This window comes from Ascaphus truei, chromosome 8 (assembly GCF_040206685.1).
Source record: "Ascaphus truei isolate aAscTru1 chromosome 8, aAscTru1.hap1, whole genome shotgun sequence".
NCBI lineage: Eukaryota > Metazoa > Chordata > Amphibia > Anura > Ascaphidae > Ascaphus > Ascaphus truei.
In genome coordinates, this window is record NC_134490.1 from 4531193 (window position 1) to 4551027 (window position 19835).

Below are 19835 nucleotides of genomic sequence, written 5' to 3' on the forward strand. Positions count from 1 at the left end.
TTATTCTTCACATGGTGCCACGTTCTTACGTATGGCGTGCGTTGTATTATTATTCACATGGTGACACGTTCTTACGTATGGCGTGCGTTATATTATTCTTCGCATGGTGCCACGTTCTTACATATGGCGTGCGTTGTATTATTCTTCGCATGGTGCCACGTTCTTACATATGGCGTGCGTTGTATTATTATTCGCATGGTGCCACGTTCTTACGTACGGCGTGCGTTGTATTATTCTTCACATGGTGCCACGTTCTTACATACGGCGTGCATTGTATTATTATTCGCATGGTGCCACGTTACGTATGGCGTGCGTTGTATTATTCTTCGCATGGTGCCACGTTCTTACGTATGGCGTGCGTTGTATTATTATTCACATGGTGACACGTTTACGTATGGCGTGCGTTGTATTATTATTCACACGGTGCCACGTTCTTACGTACGGCGTGCGTTGTATTATTATTCGCATGGTGCCACATTCTTGCTTATGGCGTGCGTTATATTATTCGCATGGTGCCACGTTACGTATGGCGCGCGTTGTATTATTCTTCGCATGGTGCCACGTTCTTACGTATGGCGTGCGTTGTATTATTCTTCGCATGGTGCCACGTTCTTACGTATGGCATGCGTTGTATTATTCTTCACATGGTGCCACGTTCTTACGTATGGCGTGCGTTGTATTATTCTTCGCATGGTGCCACGTTCTTACATATGGCGTGCGTTGTATTATTCTTCGCATGGTGCCACGTTCTTACATATGGCGTGCGTTGTATTATTATTCGCATGGTGCCACGTTCTTACGTACGGTGTGCGTTGTATTATTCTTCACATGGTGCCACGTTCTTACGTATGGCGCGCGTTGTATTATTCTTCACATGGTGCTACGTTCTTGCTTATGGCGTGCGTTGTATTATTCTTCACATGGTGCCACGTTCTTACGTATGGCGTGCGTTGTATTATTATTCACATGGTGACACGTTCTTGCGTATGGCGTGCGTTATATTATTATTCACATGGTGCCACGTTCTTACTTATGGCGTGCGTTGTATTATTCTTTGCATGGTGCCACGTTCTTACGTATGGCGTGCGTGGTATTATTCTTCACATGGTGCCACGTTCTTAAACATGGCGTGCGTTGTATTATTCTTCGTATGGTGCCACGTTCTTACGTATGGCGTGCGTTGTATTATTCTTCGCATGGTGCCACGTTCTTATGTACGGCGTGCGTTGTATTATTCTTCACATGGTGCCACGTTCTTACGTATGGCGTGCGTGGTATTATTCTTCGCATGGTGCCACGTTCTTACGTATGGCGTGCGTTGTATTATTCTTCACATGGTGCCACGTTCTTACGTATGGCGTGCGTTGTATTATTATTCACATGGTGACACGTTCTTACGTATGGCGTGCGTTATATTATTATTCACATGGTGCCACGTTCTTACGTATGGCATGCGTTGTATTATTCTTCTCATGGTGCCACGTTCTTACGTATGGCGTGCGTTGTATTATTCTTCTCATGGTGCCACGTTCTTATGTATGGCATGCGTTGTATTATTATTCACATGGTGCCACGTTCTTACGTATGGCATGCGTTGTATTCTTCTTCTCATGGTGCCACGTTCTTACGTATGGCGTGCGTTGTATTAGTCTTCGCATGGTGCCACGTTCTTACGTATGGCGTGCGTTGTATTATTCTTCTCATGGTGCCACGTTCTTATGTATGGCATGCGTTGTATTATTATTCACATGGTGCCACGTTCTTACGTATGGCGTGCGTTGTATTATTATTCACATGGTGACACGTTCTTACGTATGGCGCGCGTTGTATTATTCTTCGCAAGGTGCCACGTTCTTACGTATGGCGTGCGTTGTATTATTCTTCACATGGTGCCACGTTCTTAAACATGGCGTGCGTTGTATTATTCTTCGCATGGTGCCACGTTCTTACGTATGGCGTGCGTTTTATTATTCTTCGCATGGTGCCACGTTCTTACGTATGGCGTGCGTTGTATTATTCTTCGCATGGTGCCACGTTCTTACTTATGGCGTGCGTTGTATTATTCTTCGCATGGTGCCACGTTCTTACTTATGGCGTGCGTTGTATTATTATTCGCATGGTGCCACGTTCTTATGTACGGCGTGCGTTGTATTATTCTTCACATGGTGCCACGTTCTTACGTATGGCGTGCGTGGTATTATTCTTCGCATGGTGCCACGTTCTTACGTATGGCGTGCGTTGTATTATTCTTCACATGGTGCCACGTTCTTACGTATGGCGTGCGTTGTATTATTATTCACATGGTGACACGTTCTTACGTATGGCGTGCGTTATATTATTATTCACATGGTGCCACGTTCTTACGTATGGCATGCGTTGTATTATTCTTCTCATTGTGCCACGTTCTTATGTATGGCATGCGTTGTATTATTATTCACATGGTGCCACGTTCTTACGTATGGCATGCGTTGTATTCTTCTTCTCATGGTGCCACGTTCTTACGTATGGCGTGCGTTGTATTATTCTTCGCATGGTGCCACGTTCTTACGTATGGCGTGCGTTGTATTATTCTTCTCATGGTGCCACGTTCTTATGTATGGCATGCGTTGTATTATTCTTCGCATGGTGCCACGTTCTTACGTATGGCGTGCGTTGTATTATTATTCACATGGTGACACGTTCTTACGTATGGCGCGCGTTGTATTATTCTTCGCATGGTGCCACGTTCTTACGTATGGCGTGCGTTGTATTATTCTTCACATGGTGCCACGTTCTTAAACATGGCGTGCGTTGTATTATTCTTCGTATGGTGCCACGTTCTTACGTATGGCGTGCGTTGTATTATTCTTCGCATGGTGCCACGTTCTTACGTATGGCGTGCGTTGTATTATTCTTCGCATGGTGCCACGTTCTTACGTATGGCGTGCGTTGTATTATTCTTCGCATGGTGCCACGTTCTTACTTATGGCGTGCGTTGTATTATTCTTCGCATGGTGCCACGTTCTTACTTATGGCGTGCGTTGTATTATTATTCGCATGGTGCCACGTTCTTATGTACGGCGTGCGTTGTATTATTCTTCACATGGTGCCACGTTCTTACGTATGGCGTGCGTGGTATTATTCTTCGCATGGTGCCACGTTCTTACGTATGGCGTGCGTTGTATTATTCTTCACATGGTGCCACGTTCTTACGTATGGCGTGCGTTGTATTATTATTCACATGGTGACACGTTCTTACGTATGGCGTGCGTTATATTATTATTCACATGGTGCCACGTTCTTACGTATGGCATGCGTTGTATTATTCTTCTCATGGTGCCACGTTCTTACGTATGGCGTGCGTTGTATTATTCTTCTCATGGTGCCACGTTCTTATGTATGGCATGCGTTGTATTATTATTCACATGGTGCCACGTTCTTACGTATGGCATGCGTTGTATTCTTCTTCTCATGGTGCCACGTTCTTACGTCTGGCGTGCGTTGTATTATTCTTCGCATGGTGCCACGTTCTTACGTATGGCGTGCGTTGTATTATTCTTCTCATGGTGCCACGTTCTTATGTATGGCATGCGTTGTATTATTATTCACATGGTGCCACGTTCTTACGTATGGCGTGCGTTGTATTATTATTCACATGGTGACACGTTCTTACGTATGGCGCGCGTTGTATTATTCTTCGCATGGTGCCACGTTCTTACGTATGGCGTGCGTTGTATTATTCTTCGCATGGTGCCATGTTCTTACGTATGGCGTGCGTTATATTATTATTCACATGGTGACACGTTCTTACGTATGGCGCGCGTTGTATTATTATTCACATGGTGACACGTTCTTACGTATGGCGTGCGTTATATTATTCTTCGCATGGTGCCATGTTCTTACGTATGGCGTGCGTTATATTATTATTCACATGGTGACACGTTCTTACGTATGGCGCGCGTTGTATTATTATTCACATGGTGACACGTTCTTACGTATGGCGTGCGTTATATTATTCTTCGCATGGTGCCACGTTCTTACATATGGCGTGCGTTGTATTATTCTTCGCATGGTGCCACGTTCTTACATATGGCGTGCGTTGTATTATTATTCGCATGGTGCCACGTTCTTACGTACGGCGTGCGTTGTATTATTATTCGCATGGTGCCACGTTACGTATGGCGTGCGTTGTATTATTATTCACACGGTGCCACGTTCTTACGTACGGCGTGCGTTGTATTATTATTCGCATGGTGCCACATTCTTGCTTATGGCGTGCGTTATATTATTCGCATGGTGCCACGTTACGTATGGCGCGCGTTGTATTATTCTTCGCATGGTGCCACGTTCTTACGTATGGCGTGCGTTGTATTATTCTTCGCATGGTGCCACGTTCTTACGTATGGCATGCGTTGTATTATTCTTCACATGGTGCCACGTTCTTACGTATGGCGTGCGTTGTATTATTCTTCGCATGGTGCCACGTTCTTACATATGGCGTGCGTTGTATTATTCTTCGCATGGTGCCACGTTCTTACATATGGCGTGCGTTGTATTATTATTCGCATGGTGCCACGTTCTTACGTACGGTGTGCGTTGTATTATTCTTCACATGGTGCCACGTTCTTACGTATGGCGCGCGTTGTATTATTCTTCACATGGTGCTACGTTCTTGCTTATGGCGTGCGTTGTATTATTCTTCACATGGTGCCACGTTCTTACGTATGGCGTGCGTTGTATTATTATTCACATGGTGACACGTTCTTACGTATGGCGTGCGTTATATTATTATTCACATGGTGCCACGTTCTTACTTATGGCGTGCGTTGTATTATTCTTTGCATGGTGCCACGTTCTTACGTATGGCGTGCGTGGTATTATTCTTCACATGGTGCCACGTTCTTAAACATGGCGTGCGTTGTATTATTCTTCGTATGGTGCCACGTTCTTACGTATGGCGTGCGTTGTATTATTCTTCGCATGGTGCCACGTTCTTATGTACGGCGTGCGTTGTATTATTCTTCACATGGTGCCACGTTCTTACGTATGGCGTGCGTGGTATTATTCTTCGCATGGTGCCACGTTCTTACGTATGGCGTGCGTTGTATTATTCTTCACATGGTGCCACGTTCTTACGTATGGCGTGCGTTGTATTATTATTCACATGGTGACACGTTCTTACGTATGGCGTGCGTTATATTATTATTCACATGGTGCCACGTTCTTACGTATGGCATGCGTTGTATTATTCTTCTCATGGTGCCACGTTCTTACGTATGGCGTGCGTTGTATTATTCTTCACATGGTGCCACGTTCTTACGTATGGCGTGCGTTGTATTATTATTCACATGGTGCCACGTTCTTACGTATGGCATGCGTTGTATTCTTCTTCTCATGGTGCCACGTTCTTACGTATGGCGTGCGTTGTATTAGTCTTCGCATGGTGCCACGTTCTTACGTATGGCGTGCGTTGTATTATTCTTCTCATGGTGCCACGTTCTTATGTATGGCATGCGTTGTATTATTATTCACATGGTGCCACGTTCTTACGTATGGCGTGCGTTGTATTATTATTCACATGGTGACACGTTCTTACGTATGGCGCGCGTTGTATTATTCTTCGCAAGGTGCCACGTTCTTACGTATGGCGTGCGTTGTATTATTCTTCACATGGTGCCACGTTCTTAAACATGGCGTGCGTTGTATTATTCTTCGTATGGTGCCACGTTCTTACGTATGGCGTGCGTTGTATTATTCTTCGCATGGTGCCACGTTCTTACGTATGGCGTGCGTTTTATTATTCTTCGCATGGTGCCACGTTCTTACGTATGGCGTGCGTTGTATTATTCTTCGCATGGTGCCACGTTCTTACTTATGGCGTGCGTTGTATTATTCTTCGCATGGTGCCACGTTCTTACTTATGGCGTGCGTTGTATTATTATTCGCATGGTGCCACGTTCTTATGTACGGCGTGCGTTGTATTATTCTTCACATGGTGCCACGTTCTTACGTATGGCGTGCGTGGTATTATTCTTCGCATGGTGCCACGTTCTTACGTATGGCGTGCGTTGTATTATTCTTCACATGGTGCCACGTTCTTACGTATGGCGTGCGTTGTATTATTATTCACATGGTGACACGTTCTTACGTATGGCGTGCGTTATATTATTATTCACATGGTGCCACGTTCTTACGTATGGCATGCGTTGTATTATTCTTCTCATGGTGCCACGTTCTTACGTATGGCGTGCGTTGTATTATTCTTCTCATTGTGCCACGTTCTTATGTATGGCATGCGTTGTATTATTATTCACATGGTGCCACGTTCTTACGTATGGCATGCGTTGTATTCTTCTTCTCATGGTGCCACGTTCTTACGTATGGCGTGCGTTGTATTATTCTTCGCATGGTGCCACGTTCTTACGTATGGCGTGCGTTGTATTATTCTTCTCATGGTGCCACGTTCTTATGTATGGCATGCGTTGTATTATTCTTCGCATGGTGCCACGTTCTTACGTATGGCGTGCGTTGTATTATTATTCACATGGTGACACGTTCTTACGTATGGCGCGCGTTGTATTATTCTTCGCATGGTGCCACGTTCTTACGTATGGCGTGCGTTGTATTATTCTTCACATGGTGCCACGTTCTTAAACATGGCGTGCGTTGTATTATTCTTCGTATGGTGCCACGTTCTTACGTATGGCGTGCGTTGTATTATTCTTCGCATGGTGCCACGTTCTTACGTATGGCGTGCGTTGTATTATTCTTCGCATGGTGCCACGTTCTTACGTATGGCGTGCGTTGTATTATTCTTCGCATGGTGCCACGTTCTTACTTATGGCGTGCGTTGTATTATTCTTCGCATGGTGCCACGTTCTTACTTATGGCGTGCGTTGTATTATTATTCGCATGGTGCCACGTTCTTATGTACGGCGTGCGTTGTATTATTCTTCACATGGTGCCACGTTCTTACGTATGGCGTGCGTGGTATTATTCTTCGCATGGTGCCACGTTCTTACGTATGGCGTGCGTTGTATTATTCTTCACATGGTGCCACGTTCTTACGTATGGCGTGCGTTGTATTATTATTCACATGGTGACACGTTCTTACGTATGGCGTGCGTTATATTATTATTCACATGGTGCCACGTTCTTACGTATGGCATGCGTTGTATTATTCTTCTCATGGTGCCACGTTCTTACGTATGGCGTGCGTTGTATTATTCTTCTCATGGTGCCACGTTCTTATGTATGGCATGCGTTGTATTATTATTCACATGGTGCCACGTTCTTACGTATGGCATGCGTTGTATTCTTCTTCTCATGGTGCCACGTTCTTACGTCTGGCGTGCGTTGTATTATTCTTCGCATGGTGCCACGTTCTTACGTATGGCGTGCGTTGTATTATTCTTCTCATGGTGCCACGTTCTTATGTATGGCATGCGTTGTATTATTATTCACATGGTGCCACGTTCTTACGTATGGCGTGCGTTGTATTATTATTCACATGGTGACACGTTCTTACGTATGGCGCGCGTTGTATTATTCTTCGCATGGTGCCACGTTCTTACGTATGGCGTGCGTTGTATTATTCTTCGCATGGTGCCATGTTCTTACGTATGGCGTGCGTTATATTATTATTCACATGGTGACACGTTCTTACGTATGGCGCGCGTTGTATTATTCTTCGCATGGTGCCATGTTCTTACGTACGGCGTGCGTTGTATTATTCTTCGCATGGTGCCACGTTCTTACGTATGGCGCGCGTTGTATTATTCTTCGCATGGTGCCATGTTCTTACGTATGGCGTGCGTTGTATTATTCTTCGCATGGTGCCATGTTCTTACGTATGGCGTGCGTTGCATTATTCTTCGCATGGTGCCATGTTCTTACGTATGGCGTGCGTTGTATTATTCTTCGCATGGTGCCACGTTCTTACGTATGGCGCGCGTTGTATTATTCTTCGCATGGTGCCATGTTCTTACGTATGGCGTGCGTTGTATTATTCTTCGCATGGTGCCATGTTCTTACGTATGGCGTGCGTTGCATTATTCTTCGCATGGTGCCATGTTCTTACGTATGGCGTGCGTTGTATTATTCTTCTCATGGTGCCATGTTCTTACGTATGGCGTGCGTTGTATTATTCTTCTCATGGTGCCACGTTCTTATGTATGGCATGCGTTGTATTATTATTCACATGGTGCCACGTTCTTACGTATGGCATGCGTTGTATTCTTCTTCTCATGGTGCCACGTTCTTACGTCTGGCGTGCGTTGTATTATTCTTCGCATGGTGCCACGTTCTTACGTATGGCGTGCGTTGTATTATTCTTCTCATGGTGCCACGTTCTTATGTATGGCATGCGTTGTATTATTATTCACATGGTGCCACGTTCTTACGTATGGCGTGCGTTGTATTATTATTCACATGGTGACACGTTCTTACGTATGGCGCGCGTTGTATTATTCTTCGCATGGTGCCACGTTCTTACGTATGGCGTGCGTTGTATTATTCTTCGCATGGTGCCATGTTCTTACGTATGGCGTGCGTTATATTATTATTCACATGGTGACACGTTCTTACGTATGGCGCGCGTTGTATTATTCTTCGCATGGTGCCATGTTCTTACGTACGGCGTGCGTTGTATTATTCTTCGCATGGTGCCACGTTCTTACGTATGGCGCGCGTTGTATTATTCTTCGCATGGTGCCATGTTCTTACGTATGGCGTGCGTTGTATTATTCTTCGCATGGTGCCATGTTCTTACGTATGGCGTGCGTTGTATTATTCTTCGCATGGTGCCATGTTCTTACGTATGGCGTGCGTTGTATTATTCACATGGTGCCACGTTCTTATGTATGGCGTGCGTTGTATTATTATTCACATGGTGACACGTTCTTACGTATGGCGTGCGTTGTATTATTCTTCGCATGGTGCCATGTTCTTACGTATGGCGTGCGTTGTATTATTCTTCGCATGGTGCCATGTTCTTACGTATGGCGTGCGTTGTATTATTCACATGGTGCCACGTTCTTACGTATGGCGTGCGTTGTATTATTATTCACATGGTGACACGTTCTTACGTATGGCGTGCGTTGTATTATTCTTCGCATGGTGCCACGTTCTTACGTATGGCGTGCGTTGTATTATTCTTCGCATGGTGCCATGTTCTTACGTATGGAGTGCGTTGTATTATTCTTCGCATGGTGCCATGTTCTTACGTATGGCGTGCGTTGTATTATTCTTCGCATGGTGCCATGTTCTTACGTATGGCGTGCGTTGTATTATTCTTCGCATGGTGCCATGTTCTTACGTATGGCGTGCGTTGTATTATTCTTCGCATGGTGCCATGTTCTTACGTATGGCGTGCGTTGTATTATTCACATGGTGCCACGTTCTTACGTATGGCGTGCGTTGTATTATTCTTCGCATGGTGCCATGTTCTTACGTATGGCGTGCGTTGTATTATTCTTCGCATGGTGCCATGTTCTTACGTATGGCGTGCGTTGTATTATTCTTCGCATGGTGCCATGTTCTTACGTATGGCGTGCGTTGTATTATTCACATGGTGCCACGTTCTTACGTATGGCGTGCGTTGTATTATTATTCACATGGTGACACGTTCTTACGTATGGCGTGCGTTGTATTATTCTTCGCATGGTGCCACGTTCTTACGTATGGCGTGCGTTGTATTATTCTTCGCATGGTGCCATGTTCTTACGTATGGCGTGCGTTGTATTATTCTTCGCATGGTGCCATGTTCTTACGTATGGCGCGCGTTGTATTATTCTTCGCATGGTGCCATGTTCTTACGTATGGCATGCGTTGTATTATTCTTCGCATGGTGCCATGTTCTTACGTATGGCGTGCGTTGTATTATTCTTCGCATGGTGCCATGTTCTTACGTATGGCGTGCGTTGTATTATTCTTCGCATGGTGCCATGTTCTTACGTATGGCGTGCGTTGTATTATTCTTCGCATGGTGCCATGTTCTTACGTATGGCGTGCGTTGTATTATTCACATGGTGCCACGTTCTTACGTATGGCGTGCGTTGTATTATTCTTCGCATGGTGCCATGTTCTTACGTATGGCGTGCGTTGTATTATTCACATGGTGCCACGTTCTTACGTATGGCGTGCGTTGTATTATTATTCGCATGGTGCCACGTTCTTATGTATGGCGTGCGTTGTATTATTCTTCGCATGGTGCCATGTTCTTACGTATGGCGTGCGTTGTATTATTCTTCGCATGGTGCCATGTTCTTACGTATGGCGTGCGTTGTATTATTCACATGGTGCCACGTTCTTACGTATGGCGTGCGTTGTATTATTATTCACATGGTGACACGTTCTTACGTATGGCGTGCGTTGTATTATTCTTCGCATGGTGCCATGTTCTTACGTATGGCGTGCGTTGTATTATTCTTCGCATGGTGCCATGTTCTTACGTATGGCGTGCGTTGTATTATTCTTCGCATGGTGCCATGTTCTTACGTATGGCGTGCGTTGTATTATTCACATGGTGCCACGTTCTTACGTATGGCGTGCGTTGTATTATTATTCACATGGTGACACGTTCTTACGTATGGCGTGCGTTGTATTATTCTTCGCATGGTGCCATGTTCTTACGTATGGCGTGCGTTGTATTATTCTTCGCATGGTGCCACGTTCTTACGTATGGCGTGCGTTGTATTATTCTTCGCATGGTGCCATGTTCTTACGTATGGCGTGCGTTGTATTATTCTTCGCATGGTGCCATGTTCTTACGTATGGCGCGCGTTGTATTATTCTTCGCATGGTGCCACGTTCTTACGTATGGCGTGCGTTGTATTATTCTTCGCATGGTGCCACGTTGTTACGTATGGCGTGCGTTGTATTATTCTTCGCATGGTGCCACGTTCTTACGTATGGCGTGCGTGGTATTATTCTTCGCATGGTGCCACGTTCTTACGTATGGCGTGCGTTGTATTATTCTTCGCATGGTGCCACGTTCTTACTTATGGCGTGCGTTGTATTATTATTCGCATGGTGCCACGTTCTTATGTACGGCGTGCGTTGTATTATTCTTCACATGGTGCCACGTTCTTACGTATGGCGTGCGTGGTATTATTATTCGCATGGTGCCACGTTACGTATGGCGCGCGTTGTATTATTCTTCACATGGTGCCACGTTCTTAAACATGGCGTGCGTTGTATTATTCTTCGTATGGTGCCATGTTCTTACGTATGGCGTGCGTGGTATTATTCTTCACATGGTGCCACGTTCTTAAACATGGCGTGCGTTGTATTATTCTTCGCATGGTGCCACGTTACGTATGGCGTGCGTTGTATTATTCTTTGCATGGTGCCACGTTACGTATGGCGTGCGTTGTATTATTATTCACATGGTGACACGTTCTTACGTATGGCGTGCGTTGTATTATTATTCGCATGGTGCCACGTTCTTACGTATGGCGTGCGTTGTATTATTCTTCGCATGGTGCCACGTTCTTACGTATGGCGTGCGTGGTATTATTCTTCGCATGGTGCCACGTTCTTACGTATGGCGTGCGTTGTATTATTCTTTGCATGGTGCCACGTTCTTACTTATGGCGTGCGTTGTATTATTCTTCGCATGGTGCCACGTTGTTACGTATGGCGTGCGTTGTATTATTCTTCGCATGGTGCCACGTTCTTACGTATGGCGTGCGTGGTATTATTCTTCGCATGGTGCCACGTTCTTACGTATGGCGTGCGTTGTATTATTCTTCGCATGGTGCCACGTTGTTACGTATGGCGTGCGTTGTATTATTCTTCGCATGGTGCCACGTTCTTACGTATGGCGTGCGTGGTATTATTCTTCGCATGGTGCCACGTTCTTACGTATGGCGTGCGTTGTATTATTATTCGCATGGTGCCACGTTACGTATGGCGCGCGTTGTATTATTCTTCATATGGTGCCACGTTCTTAAACATGGCGTGCGTTGTATTATTCTTCGTATGGTGCCATGTTCTTACGTATGGCGTGCGTGGTATTATTCTTCACATGGTGCCACGTTCTTAAACATGGCGTGCGTTGTATTATTCTTCGCATGGTGCCACGTTACGTATGGCGTGCGTTGTATTATTCTTTGCATGGTGCCACGTTCTTACGTATGGCGTGCGTTGTATTATTCTTCGCATGGTGCCCTGTTCTTACGTATGGCGTGCGTTGTATTATTCTTCGCATGGTGCCACGTTCTTACATATGGCGTGCGTTGTATTATTATTCACATGGTGCCACGTTCTTACGTATGGCGTGCATTGTATTATTCTTCGCATGGTGCCACGTTCTTACATATGGCGTGCGTTGTATTATTCTTCGCATGGTGCCACGTTCTTACATATGGCGTGCGTTGTATTATTCTTCGCATGCGTTGTATTATTATTCGCATGGTGCCACGTTCTTATGTATGGCATGCGTTGTATTATTCTTCACATGGTGCCACGTTCTTACGTATGGCGTGCGTTGTATTATTCTTCGCATGGTGCCACGTTCTTACATATGGCGTGCGTTGTATTATTCTTCGCATGGTGCCACGTTCTTACATATGGCGTGCGTTGTATTATTCTTCGCATGGTGCCACGTTCTTACATGGCGTGCGTTGTATTATTATTCGCATGGTGCCACGTTCTTACGTACGGTGTGCGTTGTATTATTCTTCACATGGTGCCACGTTCTTACGTACGGCGTGCGTTGTATTATTCTTCACATGGTGCCACGTTCTTACATACGGCGTGCGTTGTATTATTATTCGCATGGTGCCACGTTCTTGCTTATGGCGTGCGTTGTATTATTCTTCGCATGGTGCCACGTTACGTATGGCGTGCGTTGTATTATTCTTCACATGGTGCTACGTTCTTGCTTATGGCGTGCGTTGTATTATTCTTCACATGGTGCCACGTTCTTACGTATGGCGTGCGTTGTATTATTATTCACATGGTGACACGTTCTTACGTATGGCGTGCGTTATATTATTATTCACATGGTGCCACGTTCTTACGTATGGCATGCGTTGTATTATTCTTCTCATGGTGCCACGTTCTTACTTATGGCGTGCGTTGTATTATTCTTTGCATGGTGCCACGTTCTTACGTATGGCGTGCGTTGTATTATTCTTCACATGGTGCCACGTTCTTAAACATGGCGTGCGTTGTATTATTCTTCGTATGGTGCCACGTTCTTACGTATGGCGTGCGTTGTATTATTCTTCGCATCGTGCCACGTTCTTACGTATGGCGTGCGTTGTATTATTCTTCGCATGGTGCCACGTTCTTACTTATGGCGTGCGTTGTATTATTCTTTGCATGGTGCCACGTTCTTACGTATGGCGTGCGTTGTATTATTCTTCACATGGTGCCACGTTCTTAAACATGGCGTGCGTTGTATTATTCTTCGTATGGTGCCACGTTCTTACGTATGGCGTGCGTTGTATTATTCTTCGCATGGTGCCACGTTCTTACGTATGGCGTGCGTTGTATTATTCTTCGCATGGTGCCACGTTCTTACGTATGGCGTGCGTTGTATTATTCTTCGCATGGTGCCACGTTCTTACTTATGGCGTGCGTTGTATTATTATTCGCATGGTGCCACGTTCTTATGTACGGCGTGCGTTGTATTATTCTTCACATGGTGCCACGTTCTTACGTATGGCGTGCGTGGTATTATTCTTCGCATGGTGCCACGTTCTTACGTATGGCGTGCGTTGTATTATTCTTCACATGGTGCCACGTTCTTACGTATGGCGTGCGTTGTATTATTCTTCACATGGTGCCACGTTCTTACATATGGCGTGCGTTGTATTATTCTTCACATGGTGCCACGTTCTTACGTATGGCGTGCGTTGTATTATTCTTCGCATGGTGCCACGTTCTTACGTATGGCGTGCGTTGTATTATTCTTCACATGGTGCCACGTTCTTACGTATGGCGTGCGTTGTATTATTCTTCACATGGTGCCACGTTCTTACAATATCATCGCGAGATGAGCGCCGAGGACAACTTTCAAACCCTGCCCGTAACTCCACCCCTTGGTGCTAGTTTGTTATGTGTAATGGAAGTTGGTGCGCGCACACTACGCAGCGCACAGAAATACTTGTTATTCTGTACAATGGCGCACTAACCTGCTATTCTGCGCATCTAGTGAAGTGACGTTTTATATGTAGGCCCATCATTTTCCTTTTTTAAATTTTTTATAACAAATCGCCTTTTATACCTCACTGCGAAATTCACTTCTTCAGTAGTGTGTTTTGTTAGCAAATATGCTTAGTGACTCCGTCTTCAATCTCCGCAAACTGCAGCCTCTCTGACATTCACGGAAGTCGCTTTCTTGATCAAAACGGAAGGAAATATAAAAAATATGACATGGTATTTGATTATTTTTTTTAAGGTTTTTCTTTACCGACGCGTCCTTTGCCATGAAGCGTTGCATATCCTGCGATCCTTGTTCCGTGCGTTGTTTTTGCGCTCGCGCCTCTCTGACGCGCTCCCCCTCTTTTCCTCCTCTTAGGTTTTCCCTCCCAACACGTCTTGGAGTGGGCAGAGCCTCTTTGAGAACCTGAAGGAGTCATGCCGCGTCTTCCCTACCGATATCCAGGCCCAGAACAAGAGGAACATGAAGAACAACAGCTCCACTCAGACCGACATCTTCCGGCCGGACATCCTGGATCAGAAGAAGGAGTCGAGTGGGAGCGGATCAGATAGGGCCCTTCAGCTGAGCTGCCACAGCCACTCTGAGCACAGCCTGGGCTCCCTTGGTGGGGAGATCTTCGCGGGGCGCAGCTATGACTTGCTGGAAGAGGGTGGACAACCGCTGGGTTTTTCCGACACCATGGAAGATGTTCTGGTGGAGACGCCCACCAGCAAGCCTAGCAGTGGCACATGGCCCAAAGTCATGGTCAGCCTGGGACACTCCCAGAGTGAGTTTACGGTCTACAAGAAGCTCAGGCACAGGAAGTCCATCTTCGAACCGGACATGTTCAAGAGGCCGAAGACCCCACCGAAAATGGCCTTTCTGCCCCCGGGTCCTGTCCTGGCCCACTCCCCCCAGCCTTCAAAGTCGGAGAGGCCCCCGACACCCCCCACCCCTCCCAAGCGCAGCGACTCCATCAAGTTTAAGCACAGACACCAGTCCAGCTCTGCATCCGACTCGACAGTGACAGCCGGGTCACCCCCTACCAGCCCATCCCCTGCTCCGCTGACCGCCGCCACATCGGAAGGCTCCCACAAAGCTCACCACAGCAGGGGGGTTGGCAAGTGCTGCCGTGAGGAGGGGGCGGGCTGCAGGGGTTCCGCGGAGGTGGAAGGGTGCTTGCAGAGAGCGGAGGAGCCCGAGGTGAAGAGGCCCAGACCTCGGTCAGCACCAAGGCACCGGCTGGCACCTGTGACTTTCCCCCACCCCACCCTGCAGGTGGGTGCTCACGTTTTACCCCTTCCATTACATTCTCACCAGATAGAGATTGGCAGGTTTATTGATGATGTCCACGTTTCTGCACCCCCTGTAACCTTCACCAGGCAATAGGAGAATGCTTGCTTGTGCTAAAACAGTCCTAACTGTTCTTCATAATGGGTAGCTGTGGATGTCTTGGGGTTTGTAAGCAGGAATATTATGCATGTCCCCCTTCTTCCCTTTTCTTTTTAACCCAATCCGTCGCACCATAAGTAAACTTCATTTGCAATTTGCCCATTGACCATTCTTTATCCCATTCACTTCCCGGCGCACTCACTCTGCTCTATAATTATCAATGTCCAACGGCATAAATGAGGGAGATTCCATCGTTTCCACCAATTAAATTCTGTGCCAACGCCTCCCAATTAATAAGGGACCCCAGGTGCTTACAGAACGGTAAGGAAAAGAGCAATGAAGAACTTGTGTGTAAGATACCATGGGTACCATCTCCCGAAAATAACACGTATGAAGTCAATAAATTAAAAATATTGATGAACCTACCCGATACGATGATGGTTAATTGTCCTATTATCTCCTGTTATTTGTTCACCATATGTGCTTGTTATTGGGAGGGCTCACCTTTGTGCATTATATGCAGAATATTGGGATGTGGCCATTGATTGTGCAATCCGATACAGTGCAGGGTGTAAGGTTAATACTCTTCACACAAGGGTTTGAATGGCTGGCCCAGTGTTACCTGTGTGCTTGGGTGATGCATGTAGTCATACAAGGGGAAGGTGGAGATGTCAGGAGGGTACGTGATGGGATTCCATATCTCATATAGGCCCGTATTTGCTAAGCCGTCTGCTGCTATGATACCGTCCAGCCCATTGACTACAGCGGCCTACAAGGAGCCTTTTGGCAGAGGACTGCTTGGTAAATATGGCCCATAATGTGTGAGGGTTGAGCCTGATCGCTCTTTGTCGCCTCCCTCAGACCCCGAAATTGCCTGCGAGTTCTGAGGACAGACTCTCTCCCGAGCTCGCCCATGAGTGGGTCAGATTCTCTCCCACACGGTCAGCATGGCACAGCGACATCTTTGCAGCCTCCCTCTTTGGACCGGGGATGTCAGGTGAGTGCTAGCTGCAGATGTGCGGTACATATGTTCTACTTTGAGGCCTCCTTAAAGATGGCCCCCGGCATGGGGCACAAACGGAGGCGCCATTTGTCCATAGCTCGTTGGCCGGCTGTGCTGCCTGGTTTTTAATGAATTTTATCTTTTTAAATGTTCTCCAGCGCAGTACTAGGGGGTAAAAGACAACAGCTAGCAGATTCACGTCAGTAAAAGCACAAGAGGTCATTGCTCCGAGGAGCTTGCAATTAGGAGGTGGAAACGGGAGGAGGATGAGTGGGGAGGAAGGGCATTCTGTGCCGGAGGAAGAGGTTTGCGCAGGTGTTTAACAGGACAGGCCTTCTCCTGCGACAGACAACAGGCCCTCGTCTTCTCTTTCTCTACTCCTGTTTGTCCCTCTGCCGTAGAAATAATCTGCAGAATTTTATAATAAAAATGGCCACGGGCGGAGGAAGCGTTTGACCGCCAGTCGGTCCGCATTTCCGAGCCCCCTCCCCACTGAAAATAAACTTCTATTTCATTTTCCAAGGCTCTGAGGATGGTCACATTTCTTTTCCAAAAGCCAGTGGCTGTAAGTTTATCTACACCGGGACTGGCCAACTCCAGTCCTCCAGGCCCACCAACAGGTCAGGTTTTCCGGATATCCCAGCTTCAGCACAGGTGGCTCAATCAGTCTTCGATTGAGCCACCTGTGCTGAAGCAGGCATAGCCTGAAAACCTGCCCTGTTGGTGGGCCTGGGGAACTGGAGTTGGGCCCTCCTAATCTACATACATCTTCCTCTCTCATTGTTCTTAACCATTTGCTCGTACTGATACGTCTTTCTTTCATTCTTTTGTTCTTTCTCTCTCTTTCCTTTCCGCTCTCTCTCTCCCTCTTCGGCGCCCGTAGTCGGAGACTGTCACAATGCATCTTGTTGCTCCTCGGTCAGTCCCCGGTATCCGACGTCCCGCTATGCGATATCCGACACCGCATAATGCAGTCCGTTGGACGCATTAACCGACGCCGGAGCCGCTTATCCGATGGTCACCACCGCCGATTAACGTTGGCACGCCTGTATCTTGTTAGCTGATTAACATACCTGCGCTCTGCTTGCTTCAGGCACCGTGCCCAGGAGCCTGGCTCCGTGCCCTGCTGTGACGGCGGTTCTGAGAAACCCAATCTACACAGCCTGGAGCCATCGGGTCCACGGTAACAACTGCCCCTCCTCCACGGGCCAGGTCTGCCCACAGCATCTGCACCCCAGGTACCGCCTCACAGTATGTCTTGGATACCTGGCGACTGCTCTCTAACCAGCTGGCAACACCAGGGAACTGCCCCCCCCAGTCAGTATGACTATTCTGCCCCATCAGTGGTCAGAACATACGCACAGTGCTATAGTCCTGTTCTAAGAGTAGACAAGCAAAGATGCTTTTCATTATATAGCCTGTTTTCTATAGGGGAAAAAAAAGTACTTGACATAATAAACATTAGTGATGCTGTGTAGCACCAAATACCATCACCACGCTGACCGTTACCTGTCATTATAACTCGCCTCTGTGTTTTGTACAGTGCGCAACATAATGGCCGCCTGAGCTTGGACCTGAGCCACAAGCCCGCAGGAGAGTACTGCGATACTTCACGTCCCAGAGTGCCTCACGGCTCCAACTCCCTCCCCTCCAGCGCACGTCTGGGTAAGCCGGCCATCTATATTCCTGGGGTTGGGTAGCAAAGTTACACAGCGCTGTGCGGCAAAGCGCGCCGGAATCGCGTGCCCCCGGGAGAGCTCGCAATCTAGCCGATCAGAGAGGTAATGTGGGGCGTGCTTCAATGATATATTGTAGATAAGTACGTGTGAGGTTTCCCCCATATCTGGCAACATGGCCACAGACAGGTCACAGACGGAAATTTAAGGAAATTTATCTTTTGGGAAAATATTTTTTTTAGAGACTTCGCACTATATACCTTTTTTGTAAATGTAGTAACGGGTAGCAAAGATTATCGGAGCCCTGGGGAATGTATGTACAGTAATACGCTTTAAACCAGAGGAATCTGCTGCATACGGGAAGATGTCGGAACAAATGTGAATCCCAGTGAGACTTCCCGTACCACTGTGAAGTGACCCAGACAGAAGGGACCACGGCTGCCCAGGCCCTGCCCCTCCCGCCACGTGCTGACCGTGACGCAGGCTGAACAAACTTGGGACTCACTCATCCTGTTCTTCCTCTTGCAGGGTGTCTGGGTGACATAATCTGCCTGTGCCTCGGGCACATAAGACTGTAAACTCTCTGGGTTAGGGCAGGGAGTGCTCAACTCCAGTCCTCAAGAGCCCCCCCACCCCCCATTCATTGCAGGATATTCCTGCTTCAGCATAGGTGGCTCAAACAGTGGGTCAGTCTTTGACTGCACCACCTGTGCAGAAGCAGCGATATCCTGAAAACCTGACCTGTTGAGGGGGGGGGAGGAAGGGGGGACTGGAGTTGAGAACTCTTGGGTTAGGGAATTATTGTGTCTTTATAATTGTGACATATACACTGTCACACGACTGATATATCTGAGTGCATGAGGACGGGGCTCCATACTGTGAAGGATCTGGACAGTCCCTAGTAATTCATGGTGTAACATTGTTTCCTGTCTCCCAGGCTCCTCCAGGACTGAGCGCATTAAAATCCCTTTAACACCTCGCTACCCCAGGTGCACAATGGGCTCAGACAAAGGTACGTCCCGGACTTCTCACTGTGTCCATCACTTCTGCATGTGTCATCTTGCCCAATGAGAACGCTCCATTCTGCAAAGCTCTCAGACCTTCATGTCTCCCCCCTACAAGGTGTCTCGTGCATGGAACGTTCGGAAATGGAGCAGCCTGAATGGCTCTGGCTGTTGTCATGAACACTCCGCTCTTGGAATGTTCTATTCACCCACAATCCATGGGGGGGGGGGGGGTGGGATTTAATCTATGGGCTCCATGCCTGAAAGTTGTGTGACAACTGTTCCTAATAACAAAACAATGATAATAAATGTTGGCATTGATTAAAGCTTTAAATGTACCACTATAATATAATTGATACCAATAAATAAGTATTAGATATTAGAGTAATATTCTTAGTATAAATGATTAACACATGTACTGCTGACCATGCAGAGCATGCTGAATATAGCATTTCCGGCCATGATTCTCCCCACAAAGCCATGGAGCTTTTAGTCTGTTTATTGTGAAACAGGAAAATTAGATTTGCCTTCGGAGCGAACACTTGGCTTTGACCTGGGATCCCCCGCTTCGGAGACCACCGCAGCTCCCAGAGTTATGAGATAAGACAGTCTCGATTAGGGCGGCCAAC

The 19835-nt window shown here is 46.9% G+C and overlaps 1 protein-coding gene across 1 annotated transcript in view; it reads left to right on the top strand.

Moving 5' to 3' along the window:
• Positions 1-19835, top strand: part of LOC142501065 (disks large homolog 5-like) — a 40056-nt gene that overhangs the window by 15159 nt on the left and 5062 nt on the right. Inside the window, exons 9-13 of the mRNA XM_075610358.1 lie at positions 14510-15409; positions 16385-16520; positions 17620-17764; positions 18070-18191; positions 19140-19214. Coding sequence (XP_075466473.1) covers positions 14510-15409; positions 16385-16520; positions 17620-17764; positions 18070-18191; positions 19140-19214 — 1378 coding nt within the window. The remainder of the gene's footprint in view (positions 1-14509; positions 15410-16384; positions 16521-17619; positions 17765-18069; positions 18192-19139; positions 19215-19835) is intronic.